The 19,811-nt window shown below is 40.4% G+C and overlaps 3 protein-coding genes across 5 annotated transcripts in view; 1 reads left to right on the forward strand and 2 right to left on the reverse strand.

Annotated features, from left to right (window-relative positions):
* The window catches only part of LOC102293788 (sodium channel protein type 4 subunit alpha B), a 42,315-nt gene extending 40,148 nt beyond the window's left edge, over window positions 1-2,167 (reverse strand). The window contains exon 1 of the mRNA XM_014337241.2: window positions 1,800-2,167. The gene's annotated coding sequence lies outside the window, so the exon portion shown is untranslated. The remainder of the gene's footprint in view (window positions 1-1,799) is intronic.
* Window positions 2,168-3,587: 1,420 nt separating this feature from the next.
* LOC102293308 (WD repeat-containing protein 48) lies at window positions 3,588-12,550 on the forward strand. Of its 2 annotated transcripts, none has more exons than XM_005933694.3 (18): window positions 3,588-3,688; window positions 4,412-4,552; window positions 4,691-4,766; window positions 4,849-5,061; window positions 5,229-5,317; window positions 6,268-6,369; window positions 6,449-6,673; window positions 6,825-6,899; window positions 7,123-7,225; window positions 7,320-7,417; window positions 8,018-8,125; window positions 8,240-8,336; window positions 8,433-8,528; window positions 8,751-8,856; window positions 9,011-9,098; window positions 10,776-10,852; window positions 10,948-11,140; window positions 11,227-12,550. In XM_005933694.3, exons 1-18 carry the CDS (start codon window positions 3,617-3,619, stop codon window positions 11,320-11,322), a joined length of 2,055 nt encoding a protein of 684 aa, XP_005933756.1. In that variant the 5' UTR covers window positions 3,588-3,616; the 3' UTR covers window positions 11,323-12,550. The 2 variants fall into 2 exon arrangements, with proteins under 2 accessions (XP_005933756.1, XP_005933755.1); XM_005933693.3 differs by having other exon boundaries at window positions 3,589-3,688; window positions 4,688-4,766.
* Window positions 12,551-12,798: 248 nt separating this feature from the next.
* Window positions 12,799-18,591, reverse strand: gorasp1a (golgi reassembly stacking protein 1a). 2 transcript variants are annotated; one of them, XM_005933692.3, is made up of 9 exons: window positions 18,370-18,591; window positions 17,531-17,611; window positions 17,181-17,384; window positions 16,983-17,069; window positions 16,757-16,887; window positions 15,445-15,577; window positions 15,258-15,363; window positions 15,028-15,171; window positions 12,799-14,389 (listed from the first exon to the last, which is right to left on the reverse strand). In XM_005933692.3, exons 1-9 carry the CDS (start codon window positions 18,487-18,489, stop codon window positions 13,959-13,961), a joined length of 1,437 nt encoding a protein of 478 aa, XP_005933754.1. In that variant the 5' UTR covers window positions 18,490-18,591; the 3' UTR covers window positions 12,799-13,958. The 2 variants fall into 2 exon arrangements, with proteins under 2 accessions (XP_005933754.1, XP_014192725.1); XM_014337239.2 differs by having other exon boundaries at window positions 18,253-18,432.
* Window positions 18,592-19,811: the final 1,220 nt, after the last annotated feature.

The following is a 19,811-nucleotide window of genomic DNA, read 5'->3' on the forward strand; positions in this document are numbered from 1 at the left end:
AAGTCTGTGTCTGTTACCAGATGTTTATATAAAGTCTTCTGTGACTCTCACGTGTGTCACGGTTTACCAGTTATAATCATCGAATGGTAACTCCTGTTTTTATGCCTCTCAGGGCATCTGTGGATTATTACAAATCGTCTCCTCCTGTTTGGTCCCTAAAGTGCTCATAATTAACGAATTTTTCTCTCATTAAAAGTGAAACATTTTAGAACATATAAAATAGTTAAACATATAAAATGTAGGCTTTTGGAATGTGTGGCTTACCTAAAATAAATGGAAAATACTGTCTTATTCTATAGTTCAAAACAAGTAAGCTGTGAATTTTCTCACAGCTTACTTGGTAATTGTAACTATATTCGAATTGTTCAGTTTCAGGTTTTTATGGCAGAATCTCTAAGTTGCTTAGACCAGTGAAGAACTATTATTATGCGACAAATGTATTTAAATACATTTTGTTGCTCTGTAATCCAGCCATTGTTTGTGATCTTAGATTGTAGCTCACAGTTGACAGATTTCCATATAAACCTTCTATATATGCCTTAACCAAGCCTTTTTTTTTTTAGCCTTCTTCCATTTTCTGAGTTCAGTTTTTAAAGTCTTGAACTTGAACAGTCGAGTATGAATCGCTACACTATAGTCCACAGCACAGTGTATTAGCTCTGTGGTCTTAAATAGTCGATAGATGTTTTTTCAGATTCTTTCAGATTCTAACTTGTAGCCTTCAGCTCTTTAACCTATACGAATGGAGTAACATGACTATTAGACATGGCATAGTTCCTTATAGAGCCACAGAAGACTAGTGTGTCCCCCCCCCCCCCCCAACTTTTATGAGACTACAGTAGGACTTTGTACTGCTGCTATCTATTCCATCATCTTTTATTTTAAGATTGCTGTAACAGGGAAGAAAGTTGTTATCAGGCGATAGCTCTCACTATCTGGTTGTTAACTCATTTCTAACTTAAGACTGCTTTCTTTGGATTTACTTTTTTTTTTTAAATAATGCTGTATTTTGCAATCAAAATATTAAAAACTACACTAAAAACATTATTAAAAAGTTTAGAAATGAGTCCAACTTTTTTCAAATTTTTCTGGGGGGTCTAGTGTAACTGGGCCTTCTGTGTGTTCTTCATCACCATGTTATGTGTCCTTCTCCCCCTCAGAGCTTCATACTGTGATCTGAGGTGCACAGCCTGAACTGATGACCTACTTCTTTGGCAGAAACCTTTCAATGTAATTGCAAAAGATAGCTTAAACGCCAAGCATACAGAAAGTACACACATATAAAAATATAGACAGTGGTAAAATGATCCACTCATGAAACCAGTAGCTGATAATGAACTGAATCCCAGTTGTCAGTGTTCAGATATTACTTTAAAAAAAACACCCAAAATATGAATATTACAACTTATCAAAAGTTACATGAGTCACATTAAACATGAAGATTGTTGAGCTTTTAAAAAAAAAGAAAGAAAAAAAAGTGGTTTGTGATGTCATGAATGACATGTGTAATAATCATTACATTAAGTGTCTTTTCACTTCATATGGAGATAAGAAGCCAAAGGAAACATTGACCTCGTTAAAGTGAATTTCCACATGTAGCTTAACCCTAAAGCTTTTTGAAACTGAACACTTATTTTTGATGAAGTAATGAGCGCTTCTCCGTTAACATACGGCCCTTATGCGAATACAATAAAAAATGAAAAACAAAAGGAGAGAACAAACAGCCAACAAGTCGTGCCAATCATTTTCTGCTATATGTTTTTGCAGCCACATGAGGATTCCGTGCAGAATATACTTACATGTGAAACTGTGAGTTTTACAGCATCGTTTCCAGAATGAAGTTCTTCGGGTTTTAGAAGAAGAAACAACCAAACCTTCCGTGCAAAATCCATGTTTTCTTTTCAAGGCTCACTTCGCCTCATCGTGGATCCAAACTCAAGCCCACGGGGGAAAAAAGTGTCATCAGAATCCAGAGAAAAACGGTCAAAACTGACTTCTTGGTAAGCGCCAGAGGTCTGCAGTCACCCTATTTTGGACATTTTGAAAGCTGTCACAGGTGCGGTGTAAGTAAAACTTCGTCTTCTTGCCTTCCATTCGTGAGGCCCGTCGGTTTTCATCCCATGAAGGAAAAGTCTCCGGCTGCTGAGCGTGGAGGATGCTGCGCTGTCTCGATTTGCCCTTGAGCAAGAGAGCAGTGAGGGTGGGGGAAGGGGGGGGGAGTTGCTGGGCCACAGAGGATTACTGCGCCATAGGCGTCCCATGGCGCTCTCAGGCATAGTGTGCGCTGTGCTTTTGCCACATCACCAAGTATGCCTTAGTCCAAGGACTATGAAGAAACTCAAAGTTTATTTCTGTAAAAAGTGTGTGTGTGGGAAACGCCCAGTCTCCTACCAGAGAAGCCAACATTTCACGTGGCTCACCTTTCACACGGGGGTTTTGAACACTTGAAACACTTTTGTTTGGTTTAATGGTCAACCAGAGGCATGCACACCCGTGAAGAACAGCCAGAGCCCGAGTTCACAGCATGCACCCTACAGTGAGCTGATTTGGTTTGGATTCAAAACCTGATTCGCATGAGTGAATCCTTAAAAAGACGTGATTTCACACCACCGGTCCTCAGACTTTTATTCTGTCTTTCCGGGAGGTTTGGACTTCGTGTGCAGCTCATGATAGTGTATTACCCCCTCTAGTGTTCGGTAATAGACTTTCTTTTTGTATGGAGCAGCAAGAATTCTTATTTTCAGAACATTGCGCAGATTGATAGACCCAAATACTGTCTCATCAGGATTCATACATCACATTTTGTGCATTAAGGTATAGAGGAAGGCGGGACATATTTTAAGCTTATTTCTAAGTCATTCTAATAAAAGATAAAAAGCGTGGTAAATAGTTTACCCAGATAATGTGAACATTGGACGATTGGACGGTCTTGTGTTAATCCTCCTCTGCGACCATATAAACAGATGTTTATATTTGCATATTATATATTAATACAGCCATAACGATTACCCAGCGTGCATCATGGTAAACTGCGCGGAAGTATCAATCACTGTGCCATACAGGCACTCGGATCGATATAAATATTGATAGTTTCAATGCCAAAGCTGGTATTGATATTGGCTCGAGACGGTTAGAGTCAATACTTTCTTTCTTTCCCCTATGTACCCCACTGAATTATTTCATGAACAATTATAGCTATATCAAACACGCACTATGAAAAATGTCTCTGTACCTTTTTTGTGTTGACTGTCACATCTGTTTTAATTATGGTAGCACATTTGAACAATATAAGTTGACCCAAAGTGCTTTAGAGAGAGACGTATTTAGATTCTAGGTCTTCAAAAAAAACAAAAACAAAACAAAAACTAGTTTTAAAATACATAAATTATGTTACATTGATTATTACATTTTTAAATTGATTGATACCCAAAGTGTACTATTACAAAACAGCACTACTGTGCCAGTGAACAAATCCCCAGGAGTGAGTGGTGGGGAAAGACAAAAAAATAAATAAAATCAAATCCTTTTAAGTTAACAGTTTAGGAAAGTGTAGAACAACATTACCCAGAAAGCCCAGGCACATATGTTTTCTTTTTTTTTCCGGATGTAGCATCACATGAATTCACTGTCAACATGCAAGATGGCCACGCATCACAGGCAAAATGCTGCTGGGCGGAGGAAAGTACAGGTAAATTAGAGGCGTTACATTATTGATAAATGTGTGACAACGGCAACATCGGGGCCTCCAGCTTAAAGATGTTCTTCACAAACACCCGATAGGGAGTAAAAAACACATGCACAAGATAGCGTTGCAGTTAGGTGCCATGACTCAAGCCAGCTAACCTATCTAGCTTAGCATACGAGAGGTGTTAGCGGCATGTGCTAACGGTCGCTTCCAAATGATTACATGCTTTTGCAAACATTTTTTTCATACGAGCAAGTGTAAAATACTTTATAAGATAACTACAGATATCGCCTGTCAGTACGAAATAATAACACCCCTCTTGGGTTGCCGTTTGAAGCTGTTACGGCGTTGACGGAAGCTAAGCTAGCTACTGTATCCGGGCTCCGTCTAATTGCTAGTGAAACGTACGCGTCCGGGCAGGTCTGTCGTGAACCATTGCCAGTATGCCCAGCTGCCGTAAAAATACACATTAAAGTTATGCACTTTCCTTGTTGTTAAACTGAAACCGGTTTGCATTATATGCCAGTGTGTGTGACATTTAGTTAAGCTCTGTGTTTGTCTCGTTAACTCTGCAGGTCCTTGCAGTGCAAGTTCACGTTATACAAGTGTTAGCGCGTTAGAGCTTAAAGGGTGGGTGTGTTGGGTGGGTGTGTTGTGTGGGCCAAAACAAAACAGGTCGAGATTAGGAGTCTGAGCCCAGCGCCCATTCTCCTCTCTGTGTTCCAGGTATCATATGTCATTAGAGATGAGGTGGAGAAGTACAATCGAAACGGGGTGAATGCACTCCAGCTCGACCCTGCTCTGAACCGGCTCTTCACTGCAGGGAGGGACTCCATCATCCGGATATGGAGCGTCTACCAGCACAAAGTACAGCTTCTTGCCCTGCTCCGTTATGATAAAACAGTCAACTCATTTTACACAAGGCAGCTGCTTTAGTATGCGTTTCTCAAATCCCATGCCTAAGACTGTTTTAACTGTCCTTGTCCTCTCTTGTTATTGTAGCAGGACCCATACATTGCATCGATGGAGCATCATACAGACTGGGTTAATGACATAGTCCTCTGTTGCAATGGAAAAACTCGTGAGTTTTTTTAAGCTGTTCAGTTCACCCAACATTTTATTTTGAAACCCCCGTTTCTAATCTAAAAAAAATTTGCTTTCAGTGATATCTGCCTCATCGGATACGACAGTCAAAGTATGGAACGCACACAAAGGGTTTTGTATGTCAACGTTACGAACACATAAGGACTACGTGAAAGCGTTGGCTTACGCTAAGGACAAAGAGCTGGTAGCATCAGCAGGTCTGGACAGGCAGATCTTTCTTTGGGATGTGAACACACTAACAGCACTCACTGCTTCCAACAACACTGTCACCAGTAAGTAAAGATTTTGCAGTGTGACACTAGTATCCATTTCTGTCCTCTGGACAGAAGCTTAGATTAGATGTGAATTGTACTGAGTGTAATTTGTATTCAGCATGACCGATATGTTTATGTCAAAGTCAGTCTGTACCTTTGGACTTATTATAATTTGTCTCCAACAGCTTCATCGCTGAGTGGGAACAAGGACTCAATCTATAGTCTGGCTATGAACCAGATGGGCACGGTTATTGTATCAGGATCCACAGAAAAGGTTTGTGACACACAGATGGACAGATTTACACAGTGCCCAGTGTTTACACTAAGGAATAAATGCGAACTTTCAGTTGTGTTACATTTTTGAAAATACTGAGACATAAACAGCTTCACTGAGCAACAATCTGTTTCTCTAACTACAATCACTTTTAAAAGGACTCTAAGCTTCAATAACTCAGCTCTCAGGAGCGTCACAGGTACCAATTATAATCACTCATTCAGTGATTAGAATTGCTTTTTAGGGTCTCTGTGGATTATTACACATCTCTTAGTCCTGTTTGGGTCCCTAAAATGCTCATAATTGTCTTAGGGGTGATGTATAATAGCATAGTTTAAGCGTTGCTCTGTAATCCAGGTATCATTTGTGATCTTAAATTGTACCTTCACAGTTTTGTCTAGTTGACAGATTTCCAAATAAACCTCAGGCCTCAACAAAGCCTTTTTAGCCTTCTTCCATTCACTGAGTTCAGTTTTTTCAAAACCTTGAACCTGAGCAGTAGACAATGAATTACTACACTATAATCTAGTAATTGCCTTGTTAACTTATTTTTACTAATTTCTTAAAACGCAAAACCCATAAAAAGTTCTTTCATATTCTAACTTGTAGTCTTCAGCTCTATGTAGGTACGTTACATGGCTTTAGTAAAATGACTATTATAAGAAAACTTCTCTAACTTCTCTTAAGAATTTGTAAGCAAGTGATAATACAAGTTCTTCACTGACCTTTGGTTTCTGTTCAGATATCCTTAAAGCATTTCCATTAGGCTGTCACAAATCTGTGGATATTATAAACTATAAAGACTGCTTCAAAAATCGAATATAAAGGAAATGCATGAATGGTGTAATTGAGTGCGTACCTTGCTTTGTTTTAGCCCAGTAGGATTATCATGCATGTAAACACAGTGAAGTAGTGCCTGCTGTCGTTACCCTTCTTGTGTCTTTCTTCAGGTTCTGAGAGTGTGGGATCCTCGAACATGCGCTAAGCTCATGAAGCTAAAAGGTCACACGGACAACGTCAAATCGTTGCTGCTGAATCGAGACGGCACTCAGGTGAGTTAAATAATCTAAAATGCCGCGGCTGCCAAAGAGCAGAGTTTCAGAATCTAAAAGTCACCGGTCCTCCCCACAGTGCCTATCAGGCAGTTCAGATGGGACCATTCGCCTTTGGTCCCTCGGCCAGCAGAGGTGCATCGCCACCTACCGTGTGCACGACGAAGGGGTGTGGGCCCTGCAGGTCAATGAGGCCTTTACGCACGTATATTCTGGAGGCAGAGACAAAAAGATCTACTGTACGGACCTGCGTAACCCAGACATCCGTGTCCTTATCTGTGAGGAGAAGGCCCCAGTGCTCAAAGTAAGGGTCCAGCAAATAAGGGCTAGATTTTTGTAATAACTGCATAACAACCTGTGTAATAGTTAATTTTAGGATATATTTAACCATAATATTCAAAATATAAAAGGATGGGTCTCAGGGTCATTCAGCCTTTTTGCCTTTTCTTGCACAGATGGAACTGGACAGATCTGCGGACCCACCTCCAGCAATCTGGGTCTCCACCACCAAGTCATCTGTTAATAAATGGGTAAGCATGCGTGACACCTCTGAGATCAGTGATCCACTGTCAATGTAGTGAAGTATAGATAGAGGGTTGTTCATGTGGCCACACCTAACTGTGTTCAGCCATAATTCATCTGCAGTTCAATTAAAATTTAAAAGCAGCTTTGTAATTCTGTATTACAAAAGAGAAGAACAAGGAGTGGGGAAGCAATTATTAAAAGTTTTTGTTTTTTTTGGTGTGTGTTTAGTCTCTAAAGGGAATGCACAACTTCAGATCATCCGGAGAGTATGACAACGACTGCACCACCCCTCTGACACCACTGTGTACTCAGCCAGAACAAGTCATCAAGGGTACTTTTGTTTTTTGTTTCTTTTTTATGTGAAAGTATACAATCCTCCAAATCTCTTTTGCCTCTGTTAACTAACAGCGCTGTTGATGTTGCAGGAGGTGCCAGTATTATTCAGTGCCACATTCTGAATGACAAAAGACACATACTCACCAAAGACACTAACAACAATGTGGCTTTCTGGGACGTCTTAAAGGTAAACCACACACTCTGGCATTAATGATTAAGATAGTAGGATATGGGATGTGCTCTTATCTTGGTCTTTATTGGTCTTCATAGGTGGGAGGATAAGTGAAGGAGATTTCAGGGTGTGGATTGCATCACTAAATGTCACTGATTAGTCGAATATGTCAGAATTTTAAAGCCAAATTAAAAAAAAAAAAAAAAGCTGCTAATGCAGACTGTTTTTGTTCACTGTTCTAAGACATGACAACATGGAGATACAGCAGAACTGGGTGGTGATGCCCAACAAGAATGAATGGTTTTATAGTTGTGTAAAATAAAGAAGAGCTGTTGTTTTTGGTTTGTGAAATGAATGATTTTGCCTTATTTTTTAATCTTCCTGGGGCTGCCGTCCAGGAAGAAGAACTGATGGACCCCGAATGAACCTTTAGTTCTTCTGAAAGTTTCCCAGGCGTGGGTGTTGGGGCGGAGAACTCCACTGTGGTTTTATTGGTGCTCATCCACCTGAATGAGCTGATGAATCTGTGTGAATTAAAGTGAAATTGTAGGAATGCACACCTGTCGATATATCTGTAGTTTGAAATGACCTTTTGTGCTCACATTTGACCTGTAGGCATGTAAGGGCGAAGACTTGGGGAAGGTTGAATTTGACGAAGAGATTAAAAAGCGCTTCAAGATGGTCTATGTGCCAAATTGGTTCTCTGTTGATCTGAAAACTGGGGTGAGTTTCAAACCTGGTAATACAGGAGCCCGTCACATGATTTGACATTCAGTGTTTTCTAGCTGAGTTCTAACTTCTCCTGGTTGATTCCTGTCGTGGTTATGTGCTCGACAGATGCTCACTATCACTTTGGATGAGAGTGACTGCTTTGCTGCCTGGGTGTCTGCAAAGGACGCAGGGTTTTCAAGTTCCGATGGATCGGATCCAAAGTGTAAGAGATTACATTTTCTATACTAATGAAGGTTACGTAATGCAGAGCCAGAGGTCTAAGTTAGCATTACACAACGCTGATTTCTCCCCTTTGCAGTGAACCTGGGCGGACTATTGCTTCAGGCTCTGCTGGAGTTCTGGCCCAGAACCCGAATCAACCCCATGGATGAGGAAGAGAACGAGGTGAACCATGGTGAGGAGATTGATTGACTGATTCAATTATCCAGTGAATGCACAAACTGCCAAATGTCTGCACCGAGGGGAGCGTCATCGGGGCATGTTTTTTCCTTTGTCTTGTTTCCCTCGTCTTTTTATCCACTTGGCCTCAAACATGAATTGGCTGCAAACTGTGCCAGTGAGCGCATTCTAAGCCAAGATGTCATCGGGTTTGTTGATTATGTTCTTGTTCCCTCAGTGAACGGAGAGCAAGAAAACAGGGTCCAGAAAGGCAACGGATATTTCCAGGTGCCACCACACACACCAGTTATCTTTGGAGAAGCGGGAGGCAGAACCCTTTTTAGGTAAGCTCTCACCAACAAACTTTCAAACTTTTAGATCGTCAGTTAAGGTCATGTTAGAAAGTCAAATCTTCCCCTTGTGATGTCATCACGTGTCATTAGAAATGGTCGCACAAGTCCAGCGTTTCTTTTGATCTGCTTTATTTTTACGCTGCAGGTTGCTATGTAGAGATTCAGGCGGAGAGACTGAATCCATGCTGCTCAATGAGACAGTCCCACAGTGGGTTATTGATATAACTGTAGATGTGAGTATCTCTGCTGATTATTCTTTTTTTTAAACCTCCTTTCCGTTGATCTTTTATTAAAGTGTGCATGTTGTGCTTTTCATCTATCCTGTCATATGCAGTGTTCCACTGGTGGCTGATCATAGTAAACCTGGTCAAAGTTTCACATAATAAAATCAGTGGATAATAATCTCTGTGACACTATTGGCTGATCATAGGGTCATAACTTGAAAGAGAGGGGCTATCCTAAATATAATCAAACACAGCACAGCACCTAATGTTTTACATTTCTTGTTTGCAAAGGGTAGCCAATCATCAGAAAGTTGTCTGACAGTGAGTGTGAAAGAAACCTAAGCAGCTCATTTCATATATGTTTGACATGAGAGGCTGCTCCGAGACTCAGTATAAGATAAATAAGCATTATTTTTGAACTGTGGAGCATGCAGAGCTAGTCCAAGAATAAAAATATGGAACTGGAAATGAGCAGCTGGCTCCCTTTTTAAAGCCTTTCTCTTATTTGCCCTTTATCCTGGGCATCATCCGTCATCTGCTCGTCTAACTTTGGTCTACATCGCTCTACATAATTTATTAAAATTAGAAAGCCCAAGTGCTCGTGTCTATATTTCATGCACATTTCATTCAAAAATTAAAAGAAGATTTTTTAAAAATGTGGCATGAGTAGTTGAAGCCCACTGGTTTGGAAGCTTGGAGGAAGAAAATCATGACTGCTTTTGTTGCTAAACACTGCAAAGTGTTAATACGTATACTCTAGTTGGACGGCTTTAGTGTGGGAAGGAACTAAAAGCTGCATAAAACAGGCAAAAATAGCCCCGTGTTTGTATTTGAGATTCAGTACTTCTGAGTTTGTGTAACATGTTTTATACTTGGTACAGATGATGGTAATGAGTACTTCCTTGAGTTGCTTATAGACTAAAGCAGAATTGTGACTCCAATGATGATTCTCTCTCAGTCAGTAGTGGCCAGAATATACAGCACCTTAAAACCTGAAGCAGCAAAATGTTATTCATTTATCAGGTTACTGTTTACAAATGTGACCTGACCAACTTTCAAACTAAACACTCTGTTCTGTTTAAAGAGACTAGACGTGCACAGCTTGCCTGCTCTAATAGTAATCCACTAACACTCAGTTGTTAGTGAATGAGTGAACATTAAGGCAGTTAGAAACGACGAGCACTAAAAATGTGTACTTGCCTTTCACAAATTGCTCTATACTCAGTAGGGACTAAGGTATGACATTAAGGGCTATGACTGTGCACTTTATCACAACATGATACAAATGTGAAACCTGATTGCAGGAGATTTCTTGCAGTGAGAAAGCAGAGGGAACTCTGCAGCATTGCCGTTAAAAAAGTTCTTCAACCACTTTGTGATTTATTTACTCAAGTTTAATACATGTTATTTTTATCACACGGTCAGAACTCATTTGTGTCAAACAAGGTGACACAGAGTCATTGCTTTTAAAGTACACGGACCAGCTGTGCCTGGCTGCGTAATCACCGCACTGCTCGCCAACAGGCCCGGTCTAAGCCAGAAAAAAGCTCAGCGGTGTTACAGATCCGTCACTGTTCTTCCCTGGATGAAGCAATACCATTTTCTTGTATCTTTGTGATGTGACATTTGCAATTAAATTTTGTTCTCACGTTTGAGTTACACGTCTTTTTTTTTTTTCCATGACAGAAAAATATGCCCAAGTTCAACAAAATCCCGTTCTACCTCCAGCCCCACTCTTCCTCTGGTGCAAAAACTCTAAAAAAGTAAGTTTGTAATTTCTCGTATTTCAGCAAAGATCCGTGTCACGTGCAGCTCTGCAATGTTCACTGCCCGTTTTTATACCTTCTTTGTCGCACAGGGACCGACTGTCGGCCAGTGACATGCTCCAGGTGAGAAAGGTCATGGAACATGTTTATGAGAAGATCATCAACTTGGACAACGAGTCACAGACCACCAGCTCCTCGGCCAACGATAAACCCGGGGAGCAGGAGAAGGAGGAGGACATGGCCATGCTAGCTGAAGAGAAGATTGAGCTAATGTGTCAAGACCAGGTGGGCACATCAACACGCTCTGTGAATGCACTGAACACAACTTCTCTTTCATGTTAGTAACCTTCTTTTGTTTTTGATTCGTCCAGGTGCTAGATCCCAACATGGACCTGCGAACAGTTAAACATTTTATCTGGAAGAGCGGAGGGGACTTGACACTTCACTATAGGCAGAAGTCCACGTGAAAGTCGTCATTTTTAAAAGCAGAACTCTTTGTCATTTGCCAATCACCACCCACCTCTGACATGTAGTACCCTAAAACCCCATTGTGTGGTCAAGAGTTGCAGTAACAGTGAGAATCCAGTAAAATTTGTGGGGACATGGCTCATGTTGTATTATAGGAAACTGAGAAGAACAGGCCGGCGCAGCCAACAGACACCTGGGAAATAAGTGGTCCATATTGTTTTTTTTAAGTTTGGACTTAAATGTCTCCTCTCTGCATCCTTTTTTTTTCCTTGTTCTTCTTCCTCACATCTTTGACTGTCCCTGCCCACCCTTTCCTGATTGGCATTTTATTTTTGAAGCGACTGAAGTTGCAGTGCGTGTTTGTGTATGTATGCACACGGATGTAGTAGACTGTCTGTTCTAGTACATTCCAGGAAACTGTCCTTGTTCTACAGACACTCCAGTCCTGTCTCAGCAGTATCACCAGTTTAGGAGTACACTTGGTCTCTGGGTAGCCTCACAGTCCCTCAAAGACAAAAAAACCCCTCCTCTGTTCTGTAGTCGACGTCGTCTGCATTAACTTGAACTTAACCTCGGCTTAGACATCCAGTTAGTGCAGAGCTTGAACCTCATCGACAGAAGCAGTCCACGTTGTCTTTTGTTTTTAGCGGTGTTATCCTCAAAGGAATGAATGTTCTTTATTTTGTAAATATATGTACAACATTTTTCATTTAAATTACTTTTTCTTTTGGTTTTGCAGCTGTTTTCTTTTTGTTTTTGTACAGTTTACTTAAAAAAGCAAAACACACAAATTATTTTTCCAAATCCCTGCAGCACATTCATGGTCATGAACGCTAAATGACTTGAATGGTAAGATTTTCATTTGTTGATTTCACTGCAATCTGAAACTTGCAGTTAGTATTTGTGTAGGTCATCTTAGCAATTGGGGAAATTATATATAGGGTATATATCTTAAACAGTAATTCATGCTTAGATGCTCTGCGTTTGGTTCACGAGCATGGACTCTGATGACAGCGAGGGTTGTTCCTAATGTATATTTCATTTAGATTCAGTAGGAGTTCAGTGGAGCATAAATTTAACTTGAAGGGGAATCTCATCTGAGATGACATACGAACATTCAGCCACTGTGGGAACTTCACCAAAGTGTAATAAATGCTAACACATCTTGTCGCTTGGTGTGTCACCAAGCCACAACAACAGATCTTTTCATTGTAATTTCCTGGAGTTTAATTTTGCCACGAGTGTGTGTAATGCCATAGCAGGAGGGAGGATGCATTGAGTGAGCTCTAATTGGCCAAAAATAAAAATCCAAGATGGGTACAAATAATCAGGCCATAACTCTGCAATATCCATTATTGTAATCATTTGTGAAATATGTATATTTTAGGCATTCAAAGAAATAAATTGGAATGGTTTAACAATGACAGGTTTTACCAGGATTATAAATGGCTGTCTCGAGTTGTATTGTGTTGAGCTGATTCAAGTGAAATAAGAGAAACGAGGGACTCCTTTTTTTTTTTTTCTTTCCCAGTGATTGTTTAACCATCGAAGATTCACCCATTTCACATTCATCAAGACTTTGCACTCATTCCTAATAAAACAGACAATTCATTGATAAAAATATCTGCAAAAAATACTTTTTCTTATTTTACACACTAGCACCTACTTGACCAATGAAAACTATTAAGATGCCCCTAAAAAAAAAAAACAAACAAAAGTGAATTACTCAAGTATTACTAACTTGGCAGTCTTATATTTAATTAAATGCTTACTTTACATTAGCAATGCATTGTCTATGAAATGAAAGGTGGGTATAATCTAGTGTTGCATAGGTCATGGAAATTAAAAGGGGGCATAAATCTGGCTATACAGCAGTAAACATCCATTTTAGACTCATTACAAAGTACATCACTGAACAAAATCTAATTAAATATTAGTGTTAAAAACAAAAGTAAAACCTGTGCTGTTTCTATTCAGCATCGTCCCACAGTGAAAGCCCTTTATGTAGTGTCACCAATCTGGAGGATATAAAGTAAAATGTCCCATGTCTTATAATTAAAAGTGTTTCTTTGGATAAGTTTAAACGACGTTGCTTCAAAACATTAAAGGTAACACTGCACCACCGCCAAAGACTATGGCGACTAATCTGAGTGGCCAACCGTCTAGTAACTTCAAAAAAATATTGATAATTGTCCTTGATAAAAAGGTGCAGCTGTGCTTTGCAATGTCTGTCTTTGGAAAAATTCAAGTTTTGTCACATCGGCCTACCAGACGCAGTCTCATTACCCGTATGATCCAAATTTGCACTCGGAAGGAAAAAGTTTGACCTTTAAAAACTGTTCTGGCTTACAACTAAGCAGTAACTAAATTCTCACATACAAAACACACAGAAGATTACTACAGTGCCTTTTCCTCACCCATCTTCTGCATTAATGCTGTAGCTGGTTTATGTAGTGTCACCAATCTGCTGATGCAGTCTTACATGCAAACAAGACAGACTGACAAGATAAAGTCTTCCCTCTGATGATCTATCCTAAAAATCATTTCTTTAAAAACAAAACAAAACGATTGTCGTCGACACTTTGCATTTGTCTGGCCTGACTTAAGCCTACTCAAAATGTGACTTCTTGGGTTCCTACTCATCATCGTGCTCATGGTCACAGTGGTGAGCAGAAGCCACATGCAGAGGCTCTGCGATCTCATCCACTGACCCGAGAGTGTCCTCGATGGCCTGAGGTGGAGACCTGTCTGCGGTGGACTCCTCGGTGACCAGAGATGGGATGAGATCGACAGGAGATGAGCGAGGAAGGTCTTCAGCGGGCACAGAAGGCTCAAGAGAAAAAGACAACGCACCTATAGTTGGACTTTGGCTATCACTAGACTCAATGAGAGAGCTCTGTGGCTCTGCACACTCTGTGAGCAGGTGGGAGAGTCCAGCTGGTGGGACGCTTGAATCAGCAGACAAGAGAGCAGGAGTGAGGTCTCTGGCTGCCTGGGAGATGTGCTCTTGTGGCTCATTCTGGTGGTCTGCTAATGATGGGAGCAGAACACTGTCCTCCAACTCTTCTGTAGTAAAACAAATATGGTTGAATTCAACAGAAGTGGATGAGAGAATTATATTAAACATACAACATATTTCATTGGCAGATGGCTAGTTCTCACTGAGCCTGGTTATACTAGAGGTTTCTTCCTGTTAGAAGAGTTTTTCTTCCCACGGTCGCCAAGTGCTTGCTCATAGATGTTTCATTGTTGGGGTTTTCTGTGTATTATTGTTAAGTTTTTGCCTCAGGTTTTTCCCAAATTAAAAGGCGACCGTGGTTCAGGGGGTTGGGAGGCTCATCTTGTAACAGGAAGGTTGCCGGTTCGATCTCCAGCTCTCTCTGTCTTGGTCGTTGTGTCCTTGGGCAAGACACTTCACCTACTGGTGATGGCCAGAGGGGCCATCGCTTCTGTCAGTCTGCCCCAGGGCAGCTGTGGCTCCACCAGTGTGTGAATGTGAGAATGAATGAATAGTGGAATTGTAAAGCGCTTTGAGGGTCTCGAAAAGCACTATAAATGCAATCCATTATTATTATTATTATATAAAGCACTTTGAGGTGACTGTTGTTCTGATTTGAACCTATATAAATGAAACTGAATATATTTCTTAAAACTGATGCATGAAAGTCACTGGACAGTGATGAACAGCTGCCATACTGACTTACCAACACCAGATATCTCGCTTTCCTTCTCCTCGTGCATCGCCAGCGAGGTGTTTGTCATGTCAATGGATGACATGGACAGATCCAGCCTGTCCACCAAGTCTGAAGGATCGGGGTTCATCACTGCCATTTCAGAATCAGAAAAACCTGGAAAATTCCAACAATAAAACACACATCTTAAGAAGATTTTTGCAAACACAGCATGTGCTAAGGTGAACAGAATCTTAACTGACCAAGCTCGGTGACCCTTTGAATGGGTGGAGGTAGATAAGAGTCCTCGAGGGTGACCTGCTCCAGGTTTAACTCTTCACTATTGCTTGAAGGTGCCATGAGAGGTGCCTGGAGACACACGCACACGGTGAAAGTTATTGACCTGTGTCAGCTTCTCAAATGTGAGATTTTGCTGTATTTTACTGTCACCTCTGTGTATCCATGCGCAGGCAGCTTTGGAGAGTGGTTCTCCTCAACATCAGGGGCAGAAGGCTCGACTGTTGATATTTCTGGATTAGCAGGGATTCGGTGCAGGTAGCCATAACCGATACCGCAACCCAAACTGCAGACAAACATTTGCAGATGCTTTAAGATATAATACAACAACTGATTAACAATTTACACATGAAATCATAGTTGCAACATGCAAGACCATCACCAAGTAAGACCCTATTCTGGGAATGTCTTATTTTAGGAATGTGAGCCTGATAGCCCACAGTGGGCTGGACCATTTTCTGTTGGTGTAAACTACATATATAATAAATGTGTAAATAATAAATATGAGAAAATATAGTGCAAGTTCAACAGTTTGTCCTTGTTTTTCTACACTATAATGAAATCTGTCAGCATGACTCTCTGGGCTTAAATTACAGAAAAAGTTTTACTAGCTCATTGCTCTGACTATCCTGTAATTTAAACTGAAAGTTCTTGTTATGTCGCAAAAAATGTTCTTTTTTCTGGTTTTCTAAGGAGCTTGGAAAGAAAAGTGTCTGGACTTCTTTAAGTGGCTTTAAGACGTTTCACCTCTCATCCGAGAAGCTTCTTCAGCTGCAGGGTCAAAAGGTGGAGAGTCCCAGATTTAAGCCTTGTGGGAGTGTGCCCTTTAGAGGGACAATGGACACCCTAATGATCCTCTACTTAATCACATGAGCCAAGGTGTGAAAACGTGTGTAGGTCACAATCAGTCAAGGTATCGGGTGAGCTCATTGTGAAACCCCGTTCTCACACCTTGGCTCATGTGATAAGGTAGAGGATGTCCAGAAATCTAGACAATTTTCTTTCCAAGCTCCTTAGACTACAATGACCTGGATGACTGAGAAAACTTCACAGACATTTTTCTGGTTTTGTTTTTCTTTAGTGTGGGCCCCTTGTAAAAAAAACCCTGAAATTTTTATATCATAAAGTGAAAAAACAGGAACTTTTCTTTGATTGAAGCGTTTATTTATTACTTAATTATTAATTGGTTTAGTTAAAATTGCCATAAGTGAGATAGGAAAAGTTGTAAAACTTGTGAAAATACAGTTAAAAGTTTAAAATGTATGTCTTCCAGTGGATCGGATCTGAGTCTTTGAAAAAAATATGGCCCCTGGGCCTTAGGGTGCATCTGCATCAAAGAAAAATCTAAAAATAGTGGGGGGGGGGGCCACTAACACGCGTTAGAATGTGGAGTCCAGAAACCAGCGGGTGACATGACAATGATTACATCCATCTTTTATATACTGTCAGCTGCATTTGGCCATACCTGCCCTCTCCTCCCCATGCTCCGTTTGGTGTGACCACCACCTCTCTGCATAGGTCCGTTTGTGTGTTGTACACCAGCAGCTTCAGAGGTTTTCCTTCATGGGCCTCAATCAGTGAGAAAAAGTCTTCTGACTGCAAATGACAAACTCTGAATTAACTACTGGAGGTGCAAATTTGAAATTTTCATGCCACAAGTAATGTTGCATGGTTCTAATAAGACATCTTACATCTTGCAAAACCTGATCTGCTCCCACAATATAGTCACTGTGGGGCTGAAGCCCCGCCAGTGCAGCCGGTGAACTGGCTTCCAAATCCTTGGAGAAAACAGAAACAAAAGATGAAGCCATAATGGACTCACAGCTACAGAAGCTGAGACTACAGTGAAGCACAATGCGTTTTAGTAGTTCTTTGACGACGCAACTCACCAGGACATGCCAAACATTTTCATTGGCCCCCTGGTAGCTGCAGAAGCGAACACTAGCGCCCAGCAGACCCTGCCCTCCCCACATGCTACTGGGCACCACCTCCAGCTCACGAACCCTCGTGGTTTTAGTGCTGTACACCTCCATCTTCACTGCTCTCTCCACATTGGCTTTCAGAACATCCTTCAAAAGGTCATTTTCCTCATTCTGGTGTGGAATAATTAAAGAAGACAACAATTATAGCAACCAGCTGTGTTAACCTTCTTCTTTTTTCATGTTCATCATATTTATCTACAGTCGCAGTGAATAACCAGTAAATGCAATTGTTATTATATGGCTGTAATTAAACTTACAAGTCTCTTGGCGTCAAGAGACAGGATGAAGTCGAAGAAGGGCTGCAGGCCAGCCTTCTCTGCAGGGGAATTTGGCTGCACCTGTCAAAATAAATACAAGCAAGTCTGCACTTTAATCTTTGAAGAAAATGATTTACTGGAATGTTTTAATTCAAATTAATATATAAGCAAGCAAATGTACAGAAAAACTAAATATTGCATCATTATTTTAAATTTAAAAAAATAACAGCGTCGCAAACGCACATCTTGATCAGTCGCATCGATTTATCAGTCGATCGACTAACCATTTAAGCATCTCTGAACTATAATCCAAAGTACTGCTTGTATTTTTTGCTGAAGCATGAAATGGTTATAGGAAAGCGGTTCGTTCTAAGCCGGTAAACATTTATTTCCATTAATTAATACTGTCGTCGCGCTAGTTCTACTTGTCAAAGCATCACTTCCGGGCACTTAATAAAACAGAAGCTCAGTGGACTCAGACTTCTTAAAAGACTTTCTTTGCGACAAGTTATACGTTGTGCTAACATTTTGTTTCTTAATAACACCGTAAACAAATACGTCCTAATGCACAGCTGCGCCCACAATGACACGTAAACTCCGTCTCTTCTGTCAGGTTTTTGAAACTACGAAGCTAGCTACCTGTTAGCATACAACACAGTTCATAAGCTGCTGTACATTCAGCTCCAGTTTCAGAGAAAAACGAGCCGCGTTATAAGCCTTACACCGTGCACATGATATCCATACGTCCCTCCTTCGGATGCTTCTGAACTCTGAGATAAACCCATTTCTGCCGGGAACTCGTTTAAAAATTACTGTCATCAGAAAATACCGACAATTACCACAGTTGACAGTTCTCGGCCATCTTGTCCGCAGCCCAAACCAGTCGAACATCGCTGCTGTCGATCCTCGGACACCGTGCAGGGTCGCACATCATTGACAGTGTTTATTTGCTGCCTCATACTTCAGATTCTGTTAAACCGGCTTCAAATTTCAGTGTTATTTGATGTGACTCAGCTGTGACGCCTGCAAAGTTAGCAAATTTCATAAACCCGTATCTTATATGATTAGTACCCACAAAACATATTCAATTTTTAAAATAAGGACTTTTTCTATTCCAGGATTTATTTATTTTTTTGCATATTTTTTTAACTTGGGGCATGTTTACCACTGTGTAGCATCCCCTCTATTTATAACAGCAGCCAGTAAACATCTGGGAACTGAGGAGACCAGCTGTTGGACTTTCAGAAGAGGAATGTTGTCCTATTCTCGTCTGATAGAGGATTCTAGCTGTTCAACAGTCCTGGGTCTTATTTTTCCTACTTTTTTGTTCCATGATGCTTTAACTAGTGAAAGGTCTGGCCTGCAGGAAGGCTGGACTCTTCTACTCCAAAGCCATGCTGTTGTAGTAGCTGCTGATTGCAGTTAAGCATCATCTTTCTGAAATATGCAAGACTTTCCATGAAAAAGATGTCATGTCGATATGTTTCTGTAAAACCTCTATATACGTTATGTCATTGATGGAGCCTTTCCAGATGTGCAAACTGCCATTTCCACAGATACTGCTGCTCCCCAATAACATGAGAGATGAAGGTTTTTTTAGGTGCTGATGGAAAAAGAAAAAAAGAATTTAAATTGTGATTCCCGTGACCACAGAACAGCTTCCCACTTTGCTTCAATCCACTTTAAATGTGCTTTGACTCACAGATGACAGGAACATGTTCACATATGGCTTCTTCTTTGCACAACATTAATCTGCATTTGTGGTAAACTGTGTTCACAGTCTTCACAATTTTACACTGAGGATCATTATGCTGAAATTATTCCAGAATTTGTAGACGCAGTTTTAAATTGATTAGTGAATCTATGCTCATATTTACTTCTGAGAAGTTCTGCTTCTCTAAGATGTTCTTTTGATAAGTGTATAGTTTCAAAATGTTGGTCCAGCTATTTCTTCTTAGTGCCACTTTTTTTTTTTACATTTCTAACCTTTCATTGCTCCCATCCTAACTTTTTTGAGACGTGCATTTTCATTAACTAATAAAATGTCTCACTTTGTTTCTCGCATTTGATATGCTTTCTGTGTTCTATTATGAATACAGTGTGGCATTGTGAAATTGGAAGATTGGTGCTTTCTATTTTTCTTTAGATTTTAATCGGCATAACATTTTTGGATTGTGGTTTGTAGTGTAAATAGTGGGAGCACCTGGAACAACCACAAAAATAGAGACTTTCATACAAAATTGCACCTCAAACAAAAAATTGCAATCAAATAAATAAAAAT

This window comes from Haplochromis burtoni, unplaced genomic scaffold (genome assembly GCF_018398535.1).
Source record: "Haplochromis burtoni strain Fernald_Lab_line unplaced genomic scaffold, NCSU_Asbu1 Contig_172, whole genome shotgun sequence".
In the NCBI taxonomy this organism is placed as follows: Eukaryota; Metazoa; Chordata; class Actinopteri; order Cichliformes; family Cichlidae; genus Haplochromis; species Haplochromis burtoni.

Excerpts from the sequence above, each read along its gene's own strand:
- gorasp1a (XM_005933692.3), bottom strand. The coding sequence starts at position 18,489 with ATGAGGCAGCAAATAAACACTGTCAATGATGTGCGACCCTGCACGGTG. Across the intron at positions 15,364-15,444 it reads CTGCGCATGGATACACAGAG|GCACCTCTCATGGCACCTTC; the intron begins GTGACAGTAAAA and ends GTGTGTCTCCAG. Across the intron at positions 15,172-15,257 it reads TCAAAGGGTCACCGAGCTTG|GTTTTTCTGATTCTGAAATG; the intron begins GTCAGTTAAGAT and ends GGAATTTTCCAG.
- LOC102293308 (XM_005933693.3), top strand. The coding sequence starts at position 3,617 with ATGAATTCACTGTCAACATGCAAGATGGCCACGCATCACAGGCAAAAT. Across the intron at positions 7,226-7,319 it reads GCCAGAACAAGTCATCAAGG|GAGGTGCCAGTATTATTCAG; the intron begins GTACTTTTGTTT and ends TTGATGTTGCAG. Across the intron at positions 8,529-8,750 it reads AGAGAACGAGGTGAACCATG|TGAACGGAGAGCAAGAAAAC; the intron begins GTGAGGAGATTG and ends TTGTTCCCTCAG.